This window comes from Hoplias malabaricus, chromosome 7, assembly GCF_029633855.1.
Source record: "Hoplias malabaricus isolate fHopMal1 chromosome 7, fHopMal1.hap1, whole genome shotgun sequence".
In the NCBI taxonomy this organism is placed as follows: Eukaryota; Metazoa; Chordata; class Actinopteri; order Characiformes; family Erythrinidae; genus Hoplias; species Hoplias malabaricus.
In genome coordinates this window covers 45,745,735-45,760,931 of record NC_089806.1, presented here as the reverse complement: position 1 = coordinate 45,760,931, position 15,197 = coordinate 45,745,735, and the positions used below count along the sequence as shown (strand labels likewise).

The following is a 15,197-nucleotide window of genomic DNA, read 5'->3' as shown; positions in this document are numbered from 1 at the left end:
CTTTATCTGTATTCAGACAGATTTTCACATTTATTGTAACATCCACTTAGGCATGGAATAACTTTGTTTGATAACCTCTTTTTAAAATAAAGCAGTCATTAAAGCATTTATTTTGTTTATTAGGATTGTCTATTAAAATTTAAGTATATACTAAACCAGTAAACATCTTACTTTACTTGTAAGACTGAACAAGAATGCAGTGCAACTAAAAAGTTAGCTGATGCATGGTTTTTCATTGAAAGTGCTCATTGGTAAAACTAGATAAAATAATTAAAGAACCTTCATTAGTGAAGAATGTGTTTTTATTATTTCAAATGTTAAAACTAGTTTAACACATCTTCTAAGCCATGGGTAAAACAAAGCATAAATAATTGGGTTAATGGTAGAGTTTAAATAAACAAGGACCAATATAATTTGAAACAATCCTACACCAACCTCAATGACTCTGCCTGATAAACTGTACATAAAATATGGAAGTAGACAAACCAAGAAAACAGACACTACTATCCCAAGAACTTTAGCTGCTTTTCTCTCAGACTTCATTGAGATTTCATTCTTTGAAGTTCCAGTCTGAATATTAAGGTCTCTAATAGCAGTGGCATGTTTCTTAGCAATGACAAAGACTTGAATATACAGTATAATTATAATAGACAATGGGCAAACAAAAATAAACAGTAGGTCAACAACAGACCAGACCTCATCTATAAAGAGGAAGCATCTTCCAGGACACATTACTAAACGCTCAAAATTTCTATTGAAATAGTGAACTCCTAAAGTGTACGAGAACATTATACACCAGTTACATAAAACTACAAAACACATAATGCTTACAGAGACAGTTCTGGTATAGAGAAATGGGTTAGAAAGTGAGAAATATCGATCGACTGCAATCAGAGCAATATCAAATATGGATGTGCCTGTAACAATATAGGCAGTTAATAAAAAACATATACAAAACACTCTGCTGAAGATCCAGCATGATTCAATTAAACTAACAAAGACTATTGGAAACACAAACACACCAATCAGAAAGTCAGACACAGCCAGAGAGAGGATGAGCATGTTAGTCGGAGTGTGGAGCTGCTTGAAGTGACAAACAGAGATAATAACAAGCAAATTCCCAGACACTACAGAACTACAGCCGCTGCAAATATGTACAAAATCACATACACTGCAGTAGATACAGATCTCTCTGGACAGTGAAAGTACAGACAGGGATCTGTTTGGTTAATTCCAGTAAAATTCATGAATTCAGCAGTTAATATATTCTCGAAGTAATATTTCAGATATTGAATTCTCTCGAGAGGCAGCAGTAGTTCATCTTCAAGTGATGAATGACTGGGTGAACAGGTAGCAATTCTGAGATTTATATAGTGAAATTACCCTTGTAAATGCAAATGATACATATTCAGAAAATGGGTGGAGCATTAGAAATCCTAGTTAGACCTTAGAACACAGCTTTTCTAATAAGACCCATGCTTGTAATTCTTAATTTGCTTTTATGACCGAGAACATATTAAATACTGAAGGCAACAGCTTCAGAGTTGAATAAGGATAAGCAACACACTGATTACTGAAGTGTGTCAGTTAAAGTCAATATGATAATTTTAATGAGAGGAGCAACACACAGAAGCATAGCCTCAAACAATCCCAGTGACCTTTGGAAACATTCCTGAACTCTGTTTTTGTGTAGACTGAGGGGAATTCATTGTGTGTGTGTAATTTATTTGCAGTAAGTAAAATGATACTTTTTATCATGACTACCCACTCATGTTTCAGGGTTGTGGTCAGTTTTATGTTTTGCTGATTACTACTGCCGCTTTGTTCAAGGGTTTGCAAAATTGGCTGGGGGGGTGGTTTAAAAATCTCATAAAGGCTCTGGTCAGATTTTGCCTCCTGCTTTGACCCAGACCAGTTGAGGAGAGATTTGCTGAGAGATTTGCATAACAAATTTATTCTAGAGGTAATTTGGACAGAGGCCTGTGCTGTCCTGAAGTCAAGACAGCAGACATCTGCTGTCTGGCATCTTTAAGAGCTTCCATTATGTATCTATGTATGTATCTTTACACTTATATAGCGCCTTTCTAGACACTCAAGGACGCTTTACAATCCACACTGCTCAGAACGCTCAATCCACACACACACACTGGTGAGAAGCGGCAGCCAAACGCGCACAGCGTACTCTCAACCAGGACCGACCGTCCACCTGGAGGACTGCATCGGGCACTAGGGTTTAACCCAGGATAGAGCGCCAATCCATATCTGGGCTCACACATACAGACATTCATTCACACACCAGGACAGTTATTAGAGAAGCCAATTCACCTACCCTCCATGTTTTTGGACTGTGGGAACCGGAAACCGGAGCCCCCGGAGGAAACCCACGCAGACACGGGGAGAACATGAAAACTCCACCCAGATGGGACTTGAACCCAAGATCCCAGTGCTGGGAGGCGAACGTGCTAACCACTAAGCCACCGTGCCGCCCATTACTGACAGAAGTGCAGTTTCCGTCGAGTGGCCGCTCTTGGTTCGAGTCAAGAAGGTTATGTTGGGAGAGGAATTTTGTTGCCTGCTTAAAGACAGCTCTTTCAATGATTTTAGACAGGAAGTGGAGGAGAGAGACTGGTCGGTAGTTCTCTACTATAGAAGGAGCAAGAGAAGGTTTTTTGAGTAGAGGTCTTACTTGAGCTTGCTTGAAGGTGTTTGGAAATGTTCCAGAGGTTAGTGAAGAATTGATTACATGAGTGGCTGCGGACACAATGGATGGGGCTATGGTTTGCAGTAGGGTGGTAGGAATGGGATCCAGTGGACAGGATGTGGGACAGCCACCTCTAAGAAGATTTGTTACCTCGTCTTCTGTGAGAGGAGTGAAAGAAGGGAAGGAAGCAGTAGGTTTAGGAGGATTCGAAGGGGGAGCCGGGGGCTGTGTAGAAGGGTCAGAAAACCGGCTGCTGATTGCAGCAACTTTGCTGGTGAAGAAGTCAGCAAATGCATCAGCGGTGAGGTTGGTTGCAGGGGGTGGAGGTGGAGGGTTCAGCAGAGACTTGAAGGTTGAAAACAGCTTCCGGGTGTCAGTAGCATTGTTGATTTTGTCTTGGTAGAATTTCTTTTTTGCAATGGTGACATTTGTTGAGAAGGCTGAGAGCAGGGATTGTAGTGTTGGTGTGATGGGTCTTTTGTTTTTCGCCATCTCCTCTCAGCAGCTCTGAGGTTAGTGCGCATTGATCGAAGGGAGTCAGTAAGCCAGGGTGGGGCTGCGTGGGTCTTGCGGGTCTGGTAGTCAGAGGGCACAAGCGATCTAAGCAGGAGCTCAGTGTTGTGCAGAGTGACTCTGTGGCGTCATTGACCTCAAGAGATGAGAAGGTGCTGGGGGGTGGGAGAGCAGAAGTCACAAGGGCGGAGAAGTGGGTGGGAGATAGGTTGCGGAGATTGCGCCGGAAGGGGACAGAGGGAGCGGACACAGTGGGTTGCTGAGGGAGACAAGCATTGAGCTGAATAAAGTAATGGTCAGAGAGATGTAGAGGAGTAACATTTACAGAGTTAATTAGGCAGTGTTTGGTGAGAATGAGATCAAGTGCATTACCTGCTTTGTGAGTTGAGGGGGTGCATACCTGCTGTAGCTCAAAGGAGTGGGTCAGAGAGAAGTGCACATGTAAAGTGCAGGGTGCAAAGTAAGTTTGTATGATTGGGTGGATAGTGACAGTCTATGGACTGGTTCACTGTGCTACTGGCTGTTTAGCAGCCTGATGGCCTTGGGGAAGAAGATGTGAGGATGTGGTGGTTCATGCTAAGTCTCTTTTACACTTTCTTGACTACCCATGTGGTGTGTTATGTGAACAAAGAGGAACCTGAAGCTGCTGACCCTCTCCAATGTGGTTGGGTTTATAAAGATAGGGCTGTGCATTCTCTCCTGCTTCCTGAAGTCCACTACCAGTGATTGTGTTTAACCCTGCCACATACTCCTCACATTGGAGGTGAGACTGTGGTCCTACTTTGTATCAGACCACACATTTGACTGCTTTTATGATTTTATGGAGAGCATAGCATTTCCTGCTTGTTAATCACCTCACACACTTTCCAGAGTGTCAGATCAGTGTCAGTCACTGAAAACAGATCCATGCCTCAATTTCTCTCAGTTTGTGGTCCAAAGATGTTGTATGTATGTATGTATTGTGGCTAGAAAAATGCTTGGGATGGGAAGGAAGTTTGTGCATATTCTCAGCCAGGAACTTTGGCCCTCCTGTCTTGTGTTAGTGACCAGGCAACCTGTGGCTTCAACAGTGTTCATAAAAATGAAGATGTTAGCAAAATTCAGAGAAGTATAAGTGACATATAAATACACAATTAATAAATATTTACCTAAACTAAAACGAGCTTGCAACATGGCAGCCATAGTCTGTGACATCATGGATGTGTGGTGTACACTTAAAACAATTGACTCACTTAGTTTTCAACTAATCTGCGGGATACAGAACAGTGATGAACTGCTCAGTTAGCCCCATTCAATTTTGTGATCAAGTTTCTGCCAGGTTGACAAAGAATGCTAATACTGATGCATTGTCTCAGTAGTACTTACCTGGAGCTGAGGTGTTGGATAATTTGGTCCGTGGTACTTGCGTCCTCTGTGTTCTACCCCAGGTTGGCTCTGTAGAACCCTTTTCACAGGTGACTCAGAACCATTTCTATTCACCCTTCTTATACTCATAATGAATTATGTGTTGTAGGAAACTTATGTGTTCATAGCAGTGGTGTCATTTCTGTTCATTTCTAGAAAAGACCAATATCTGATTTGGTGTGAATGTTTAACTCTCTTAAAGTTGTAGTTCATGATTGTAATAAAAAAAAATAGATTTTATTAAAAAATATGTGTTTCTGAGCTGAGCTTAGCACTATGTTTCCCCACAATTGTAGATGTTCGCTTTAATTTTGCATGTTTTTTTTTTTGTTGTTTTTTTTTCTGACTACTGACTACTTTTCTGACTACTTTTTCTGTCTACTTAAAACAAATATCACCAGTGTGGCCACTTGCTCATCCTTTTTTCCTGTTTTACCAGGCTTACCTTGATCATCCCATTTTATTATTTTTTGGTTCTCAAATTCTGCATTCAGCAACATTAAAATTATTCTTGTCAGGTATGGATGATAACTGATTAGATTTCAGTCCTACACTGTCAGAAAGACTGTCACTGTTGTGGTATACAGTCTAGATTTTAAAATATAAATATAAATAAAATTAAATATTACATATATTCACCTCCCATTCTAGAATAGTTAAAGTAATGTACCTGTAATGTACTGTATACTCACAAAATGCCCTAAGTAAAATGGAGATGCTCAGCGAATCCTTGTGCCCTTATGGCATGGGTGATCGAAAAGGACCCTCGTTTTATAAAACATTCTTAATAATTACAGGAATGAAATAGACAATGTTTGAGTCCTCATGCCTTTTGGGCATAGGAGTACAGAAACAAGTTCTCATATTATGGAAAACACAGGGAGGGCTAGATTGTACATTCAGAGGGTACCAATTTCTGTACTATTTGAAGTTAGAATTCAGTGCTTAGTGTACGTCAAAAACGCACCCAGACCAATTTATTTGTCCCACAGAATTCTAAAAAGTGGTCTTTTCAAAGCCACTTTTAAAACTAGCTATTATGGTTTCAGGACTGTTTTCTATGGCACAGACATACATTGGTCAAACTAAAATTAATAAACTCAGACTCACAGTGATACATTTAATGAATTTGATGATCAGTAACCATGAAAATCCATGTTTCACAAACATTGCATCCATCAACAGTAATAGCAATTAATTATTTAAAGAATATTTATTAGTGAAGAGTCTCTGTTAAATATTCTTAGAGTTAAAATTAGTTTAACACATCTCCTGAACCATGGGTAAAACAGAGCATAAATAATTGGATTAATAGTAGAATTAAGATAAAGTAATAACAGGATTCTTAAAAACAATCCTATTTCAATTTGTATTATTATACCCAATACAGTGTAAATAAAATATGGAAGTAAACATGCCACAAAAATGGTCACCAAGATTCCAAGGACTTTTGCTGCTTTCCTCTCTGATCTCATACAGTCTGTATTACTCTTTGTCCTTGTCTGTATGTTAAGATCTCTAATAGCAGTGGCATGTTTTCTTGCAATAACAAAAACTCTGCCATACAGTGTAATTATAACAGCCAGCGGAGAAGCAAATTTCACCAGGAGGTCAAACAAAAACCAGCCCTCATCTAAATGTGAAAAGCAGTATCCTGGACACATGACAATATTTGTGTAATGTCCATTAAAATATTGAAGTGCTAAGTGGTATAAAAGCAATAAAATACATAAAAACACAACAACAGAACACATTCTGTTCACAGACACTGCTTTAGTGTAGAGGAATGGGTTAGAGAGAGCAAAATACCGATCGACTGCAATCAGAGCAACATTGAATATTGAAGTGGTTGTGAGTGAAAAGGAGGCCAGAATGAAAAATATACAGTAAATTATATTAAAAATCCAACACGATTCAATCATCCATATTAAAGCTGTTGGCATCAAAAGGACTCCGACCAGAAAGTCAGACACAGCCAGAGAGAGGATGAGCATGTTAGTTGGAGTGTGGAGCTGCTTGAAGTGACAGACAGAGATGATGATGAGCAGGTTTCCACACACTGTTAACAGAACTACAGCAGCTGCAGATACATACAACAACACATACACTGCAGTAGATACAGATCTCTCTGGACAGGAAAATCCAAGGCATATGTCACTTTGATTAATCCCAGTAAGATTCATGGATACAGAATATAACTTGTGTTAAGAATATTCAAGATGAATTGAGATCTTGTCTTTCCTTTAAAAACAGTAACAAATGAAAATATTGCAGTACTTTAAGATCTTGGCCAAAGGCAAAGAAACTGAAGTGAGGTGTGCTATATTTATTGTTTCAAAAATGTTCCCACCCCTAATTTGAATGACATTGTAATGCATGATCTCATGGGTAGTTGGATGAAGAGTGAGAAAAAATATGTTAGATCAGTTCTAAGTTTTGGAACAGCGTTAGAACAGAGGGTTAGTCCAACCAAAGCTTGATAAAGATTATCAACAAAACTTCTAAATTTCAATTTAAAAAGAAGGTGTAAGTCTATATTAGGGAGGCAGGGTGATATTTCTATTTGGGAAATCATGAGAGTGCCCCCATCTTCCTCAAATGTGAAGATCATGCGGGTTGCCAGGTTGAGTGAACATTGACTTATACAAAAAAGCGCAAGATGTGTTTAAGATCTTTGGAACTTCAATCTCTTAACATCCCCACTTCATCCCCACTCCTTTGCGCACCCCTTTAATCCACAACCAGTGTCTGAGGATCCACACCCACCTCTGGAGGCGACAACGAACCAGGTGAGGAGAGAGCTGAAGAAGCTGAAAATGGGCAAAGCTGCTGGGCCAGATGGAATTAGTCAGAGAGTACTAAAAGTTTGTGCCAGTCATCTATTTGGGTCTCTTCAGCATCTCTATAACCTGAGTCTTAAACAAGAGTGGGTTCCTGTTTTGTGGAAAACATCCTGCCTGGTTCCTGTCCTAAAGAAGTAATCTACCTCCTTTCTCAATGACTACAGAACAGTGGCCCTCACATCCCATGTCATGAAGGTGCTGGAAAGACTAATGCTGTCACATCTGAGACCTCATGTGAATTCTTTCCTGGACCCACTGCAGTTTGCCTATCATCCTCAGACAGGAGTAGGCGAAGCTGTCACCTACTTACTACAGAAGGTGTACTCACACTTGGACCAGAACAACATCTTAGTGAGAATCACTTTTTTGACTTCTCAAGTGCATTTAACACCATCCAACCTCTCATGCTGGGGGAGAACATGGACAAAAGGCAGATGGACAAGTCCATGATCACCTGGGTCTTGGAATGCCTGCCTGGAAGTCCCCAGTATGTGCGGCTAGGATCTTGCTAATCTTATCACTTGGCCAGTAGCACTGGAGCACTACAGGGAACTGTGCTCTCCCCTTTCATCTTCACCCTCTACACCATGGACTTTCAGTATAGATTTGACCTTTGCCACCTTCAGAGATTTTCTGACGATTCTGTGGTGGTTGGGTGCATCAGGGATGGGCAGGATGGAGAGTACAGAGACCTTGTGAATAGATTTGTAGAGTGGATTGCAAGGAAACATCTGTTCCTCACTGTGACCAAGACGAAGGAGAGTGGTGGACTTCAGGAGGAAGAGGTCAACTATCAGTCCCATTGCAATCATGGATCAGAATGTTGAACTGGTAGATACCTACAAATACCTGAGTGTCCTGCTCAACAACAAACTGGACTGGAGGGCCAACATGGAGTCTGTGTACAAGAAGGGGATGAGCAGATTATACTTTTTGAGAACACTTTTTGAGAAGTGTGCAGCAAGTTGTTGGAAATCTTCTACCAGTCTCAGTTTGCTGGGGGACAGCATCAGAGGAGCGGATGCTAAAAAGTTCAACAAGCTGATCAGGAAGGCCGGCTCAGTTCTGGGCTGCCCACTGGATGGTTTTAAGCTGGTGGTCGAAAGGAGGTCACTTAACACACTTACTGCTATCCTGGACAATACATCGTACTTTCTTCATGACCTTCTGGTCAGACAGTGAAAGTCTGGCAAAACCTTCAGCAACAGACGCATCCAGCCCCATTGTAGCAAAGAAAGGTACAGGAGATCCTATGTATCAACAGCAATCACACTGTACCGTACTCTTCACTGTGCCGTGACATTATTGGACACTGAACAGTTCAGGATAACTGAGCACCAGCTGGACATTACACATTACACTATTTCACACTCATATCACTTCACTGACACTCCTTTGCACATTTATTTATAATACGTTATCTGTACTGTTGTTTACAATATATAGCTAACTGTTATAGTCATCTGGATTTTTGATTAGATGGTGTTTAGATGACTTGTAAATGTCAAATATTCTCCTGCATAATATTTATGCATACACTCTCCATGGTAATTATACTTTCACTACATTTTTTCTTTACATTATTATTATTATTATTATTATTATTATTAGAGTACCTCTTTCTTTTTTCTTCTACTCTTTTATTTATGCTCATATTCTATTGTATTATTGTGATGTTATATCTTTGCTGCAATATGTGATATTACCTATGCGATTAATAAAGTTATCTATCTATCTATCTATCTATCTATCTATCTATCTATCTATCTATCTGTTGACAAACAGTGTCAAAGTGAAGGGCAAATAGGAAGCTATGCTAGTCCACAGCTTCACTCCCTCTCAGCTTTCATGGATTGACTATGGCCTCTCAGTATTTAAGACCTTATCTAATGTATATAGGGAATGCCCAAACTAGGCAAAAGTGGCTTTTTTTTTTTTTTTTTTTAGAAAACTGGTGCCCTGAGAGATCAGAGGAAGGCTCTAAGGTGAAATTTGTTTATGAAACTGGTTCCAAATTTTGGTTCCAGTGTAGCACAGTGTCAGGTTAATGGTGTGTGAAAAGCCTTTTCAAGTGCGGTTACATTTTTCACAACTTGATGCAGATAACGCTGTCTTTAGTATCTAAGTAAATAAATTTTGGTAGATGAGGTGAAGCACTTAGGTAAAAACTGCAGGTCCCAAAGTGAATTGCATGAACTACACTGAGGCCAGACATGGTGCTGTAGACTGAAAGTAAACAGATGATTTATTTCATAGAGTTAATGGTTCCATTTGAGGATGCAGCAGAAAAAGCATTCGAAAGGAAGAAGCTGAAGTCCACGGACTTGGCGGCTGAGGAGAGGGAACATGGGTGGCAAGCACATGTAAGACCGGTAGAGATAGGTGTTAGGGGATTTCTATCCAGGTCTGCCACATCCCTGATTGTGCAGTTTGTCATCAGGGGCAGGAAACTAAGGGCAGCTGTAAAAGAGTTATCAGAAACAGTTGAAAGGTCTAGTCAGTGGTTGTGGATAAGTAGAACACAGACTAGTTGGGGACATGCAATGTAAAGGTGCTATTGTGGTTGCTGATGATGTAGCACGTAAAGATCTCTAGTTGTAGTTGGCTGTTCTGCAGCACAGAGTTTGGGAACCTATCTTTTAATAAATAAACAACATATTTTGAACTTGTTACAATAAATACATCTTTATTATAGATTGTATAGAAATAAGTTTCTCTCAGGTACCAAAATATTTGTTCAGTCTGGGAGTAAACGAAAGCTGTTAGTTTGTGTACTTACTGAAAAATCATTTGCCCAACAAATTCTGGAGATCAAATCACAACAGGCTGTATGTATTATACAATATGTATTTTTTTTGTCTTTGTCATATTCAAATTTAAATCATATTATGATTCCAGTGTAGATTAAATGTCCAATGTAAACTATGGCTTTTGGCCTTACCTCAGGCTTTATCTAGCCAATGTGCTGTAACATGTGTTCAGTGTTTTTAATATCACACATATCATGATAATACCTAGCGATATTAACAATTTTTAAACATATATTCCTCTGGATTTAGATGATCTTTATGGATCATTATGAACTTGTGGCTGGATTGAAAATTAAACCAAATCTTTGTGTAAATTCTGAAGTGTGTTTGAGACAGTGGTTCATGCAACCACCTGTGTATGTTGTGCAACACTGGTTGAAGGAAACATTTTTAGAGTATTAACGATATGTAAGCCAGTATCCAGTCATTCATTACATCTGGTGAATAAATGCAAACCTATTTAAATGTTAAGTTCTGTGAAACTAATGCCATTAAATCAACTACTGAAAATATAGTTATTGAATGGTACACTACCTTGCTGAGACTGGCTTCAATGTGAACCACTCCCCTTGACAATGCATCATTGCATCAATCATCATAAGCACACTTTTATTGCAGTATTGTATCCCTTTTCTGCTGCTATGTGAGCTGGTGAACAGCCTAACTCTCTAGTGTAAGCAGTTAATGTAGTCCTCTGTGAAAATATTATCCCTGGACCGGGTGTCTGTCCAAACCCCTGAATCCAACTAGATCTTCCAGATTAAAGCAAATGCCATCTCACAACCTCTGACAAGAAAGTCAGACACAGCCAGAGAGATGACGAGTATGTTAGTCGGAGTGTGGAGCTGATTAATGTGACAGACAGAGATGATGATGAGCAGGTTTCCACACACTGTTGACAGAACTACAGCAGCTGCAAATACATAAAACACATTATTGGCTTAGGAAGTCAAGCTGTTTTTATAGTTTAAAAACAGATCATTCCTCCTAGTTTGAATGACTTCCAGATACATGGTTTTATGTTGTTGGCTTTGTAGTAACTGAACAATGTGAAAGAAACATTTGTATTGAATCAGTTACTTCTTTATGAACTGGATTATTGGTGGTACTAAGATGAACCAAGAAGATTCTTAGAAATAACCTTAAATTTCAGTATTTTTTTTTTTTACTAATAATTTGTATAATTTCAGAGGTTAACAGGCAACAAATATAGATGCAGAGTATTTCTGTTACTCCAGAGTAAATATATCTGGTCACGGTGAGGTGGTCTGTTAAACTAAAAATAATTGTTATAACTGGTCTTTTAATGCAGCACCTCTTTCTACTTTTCTTTTAGTGCAAGTCTTATTACTTAATGAATGACAACATGATATTATTTATCTCTAGGTGTAAGCAGGATTTTCTAATGTTTTTAATATTAATGTGATAATACTTACTTCCTAAGGCAAATTTGAAAACAGTTTACATTATGCTTTCTATCATGATTTCAGGACAGTTTCCTAAGGCACAGACCCATTTCCTGAAGTAAATAAACTGACTGAAACTCACAGTCAGTCACATTTAATGGATGAGGTGGTCAGTAGGCTTATAGGGTACAGTATGTCTGCTCATTGAAGACTTCAACATAGATTAAAATATAATAATATATATATATTTAAATCAGAGTGAGCTGTGTTTATTGTAAAATATGAGTTTTGAAACTGTGTTAGCATTTAATTAATTAAAGTATATTCATCAGTGAAGAATCAGTGTTACAAATCGTAAGAGTTAAGGTTAGTTTAACACACTTTCTGAACCATGGGTAAAACAAAGCATAGATGACTGGATTAATGGTTGAATTTAGATAAACTAATATCAAAGAAAATCTTAAATCAATTTGGATTACAGTAACTAATATAGTGCAAATAAAATATGGAAGCAGGCAGGCCACAAAAATAGACACCAGGATTCCAAGCACTTTTGCAGCTTTCCTCTCTGATTTTATAGTCACGGTCTGAACGTTAAGGTCTCTGATAGCAGTGGCATGTTTTCTTGCAATAGCAAACACTCTGACATACAGTATAATTATAACAGCAAATGGAAAAGTAAATTCCATCAGAAAGTCAAACAAAAACCAGCCCTCATCTAAAGATGAAAAGCAGTTTCCTGGGCAGATGACAATATTTGTGTAGTATCCATTAAAGTATTGAAGTGCTATGTGGTAAAACAGCAATAAAATCCACATAGACACAACAACATAACACATTCTGTTCACAGAGACTGCTTTAGTGTAGAGGAATGGATTAGAGAGAGCAAAATACCGATCAACTGCAATTAGAGCAACATTGAATATTGAAGAAGTTGTGAGTGAAAGGGAGGTTAGAACAGAAAATACACAGTGAGCGCCGTTAAAAATCCAACATGATTCAATTATCCAAGTTAAAGCTGTTGGCATCACAAGGACTCCAATCAGAAAGTCAGACACAGCCAGAGAGAGGATGAGCATGTTAGTCGGAGTGTGGAGCTGCTTGAAGTGACAGACAGAGATGATGATGAGCAGGTTTCCACACACTGTTGACAGAACTACAGCAGCTCCAGATACATACAACAACACATACACTGCAGTAGATACAGATCTCTCTGGACAGGAAATTCCAAGGCATTTGCCAGTTTGGTTAATCCAAGTAAGATTCATGGATACAGCATTCGAGTTGTGGTAAAATTAACTGAGAATATAGATATTGTTATGAAAGAGTAAGAGAAATGGAAATATAATGGTTGAGAAGTTCATTGTCAAAGGAGCAAAGGATGAAGTGATGTCTGCTATTTTTATACCTTTAAAACTGCTCCCAACCCTGATTTGCATAACATCTTAATACATCTCATGGGTAAAGAAAAAAAAAGTTAGAACAGGTCTGTGTGTGGGAACAGAAGCAGTGTAGTCCTCCCACAACTTAACAATAGATTAGTTGACACTTGGCATGCTTTATGATCATTGCACAACCATACAATGAGATTTAACCTCTGAATACAATCCATTACTGGCAGTGACCACACTAACTTACTAGTGATTAGGTCAGTGGGCCCAGAACTGGAGCAGCAGGCAGTTATTCTCAGCCCCCACTTCAGCTGTAGATGTTCCTTTCAGTTGTAGGGATCAAACTGGTTACCTTCCAGTACCAAGCTCATTTCTCCAACCATTAAGCCAAGGCTGCCCCCAAAAATTCATGGTTCCACTGGGGGTGGGGACCAGGACCTTTTGTGTGTTAACCCGATGTGATACCCAAGATTAAATAGATCTAAAATGATCAATAATACTGCTAAATTTGACTTGAGACATATAAATATTCTGATATAATAATTCTGATCTAATGTAGGGAGTCAGCGTGATATTGCAGTTATCATTTGGTTTGGAGATATACTGAGATGTTTTTCGCTTGCTGACTGACTGACAGAGACTGCTTTCACACAGTACAGTGCAATGCCATTGTTTTTCTATGGAGAATGCGGGCCGCTTCACTCTAGGTCTGTCACGATCATGAAATTTTAACTGACAATTATTTGTCATACAAGTAATTGCGATTAATGATTTAATTGTCTGTTTTTTTACACCCACAGTATTTTAATAGGCCTGTATGCTTAATGATAGCATAATAATGTACAAACCGGATTCCAAAAAAAGTTGGGACACTAAACAGATTGTTAATAAAAACTGAATGCAATGATGTGGCAACATTTAATATTTTATTCAGAATAGAACACAAATCACAGATCAAAAGTTTAAACTGAGAGAATGTATCATTTTAAGGGAAAAATGTGTTGTTTCATGGCATCAACAAATCCCCCCTTCTTACAACACTCAACAGACGTCTGGGGACGGAGGAGACCAGTTTCTCAAGTTTAGAAATAGGAATGCTCTCCCGTTCATGTCTAATACAGGCCTCTAACTGTTCAATTGTGTTGGGCCTTCTTTGTCACAGTACCTGGAGCCTTCTCCTACGTAGCCATGATGTTGTGATTACTGCAGAATGTGGTCTAGCATTATCTTGTTGAAAAATGCAGGGTCTTCCCTGAAAGAGATGACGTCTAGATGGGAGCATATGTTGTTGTAGAACCTGAACATAGTTCTCTGAATTAATGGTGCCTTTCCAGACATGCAAGCTGCCCATGCCACAAGCACTCATGCAAACCCCATACCATCAGTGATGCAGGCGTTTGAAGGGAGCGTTGATAACAACTTGGGTTATCCTTGTCCTCTCTGGTCCGGATGACATGGCGTCCCAGTGTTCCATAAAGAACTTCAAATTGTGACTCATCTGACCACAGAACAGTCTTCCATTTTGCCACACTCCATTTTAAAAGACCCCTGGCCCAGTGCAAATGTCTGAGCTTGTGGAGCTTGCTTAGAAATGGCTTCCTCTTTGCACTGTAGAGTTTCAGCTGGCAACGGCGGATGGCACAGTGGATTGTGTTCACTGACAATGCTTTCTGGAAGTATTCCTGAGCCCATTCTGTTATTTCCTTGACAGTGGCATTCCTGTTTGAGGTGCAGTGACGTTCAAGGGCCCAGAGATCACGAGCATCCAGTAGAGTTTTATGGCCTTGACCCTTAGGCACAGCAATTGTTCCTGATTCTCTGAATCTTTTGATGACATTATGCGCAGGTGATGATGATAACTTAAAAGTCTTTGCTATTTTACGCTGAAATTTTGAATCAACATATTTTTCCTTTAAAATGTTACATTTACTCAGATTAAACTTTTGATCTGTCATCTGTGTTCTATTACAAATAAAATATTGACATTTGCCATCTCCACATCATTGCATTGTTTTTATTCACAATTTGTTTAGTGTCCCAACTTTTTTGGAATCTGGTTTGTACACATGATAAAGAACATCCGTTTATTGAACAGTTTATTCATAAATAAATGTAAAAATATTAGCCTC

General features: G+C 39.0%; 2 protein-coding genes, 1 long non-coding RNA gene and 1 pseudogene across 10 annotated transcripts in view; 1 reads left to right on the top strand and 3 right to left on the bottom strand.

Moving 5' to 3' along the window:
• LOC136702112 (uncharacterized) overlaps positions 1-15,197 on the top strand; it is a 269,541-nt gene that overhangs the window by 96,653 nt on the left and 157,691 nt on the right. The gene's annotated exons all lie outside the window — the stretch shown is intronic.
• LOC136701686 (trace amine-associated receptor 13c-like) lies at positions 171-1,247 on the bottom strand (annotated as a pseudogene).
• LOC136702412 (trace amine-associated receptor 13c-like) lies at positions 5,821-6,801 on the bottom strand. Its single transcript, XM_066677461.1, has one exon. The coding sequence runs from the start codon at positions 6,799-6,801 to the stop codon at positions 5,821-5,823; it is 981 nt and encodes a 326-aa protein (XP_066533558.1).
• On the bottom strand, positions 11,992-12,945 carry LOC136701944 (trace amine-associated receptor 1-like). The gene has a single exon (XM_066676744.1). The coding sequence runs from the start codon at positions 12,943-12,945 to the stop codon at positions 11,992-11,994; it is 954 nt and encodes a 317-aa protein (XP_066532841.1).

Bases quoted from the DNA above. Each gene is read 5' to 3' on its own strand.
- LOC136702412 (XM_066677461.1), bottom strand. From the start codon at position 6,801: ATGAATCTTACTGGGATTAATCAAAGTGACATATGCCTTGGATTTTCC.
- LOC136701944 (XM_066676744.1), bottom strand. From the start codon at position 12,945: ATGAATCTTACTTGGATTAACCAAACTGGCAAATGCCTTGGAATTTCC.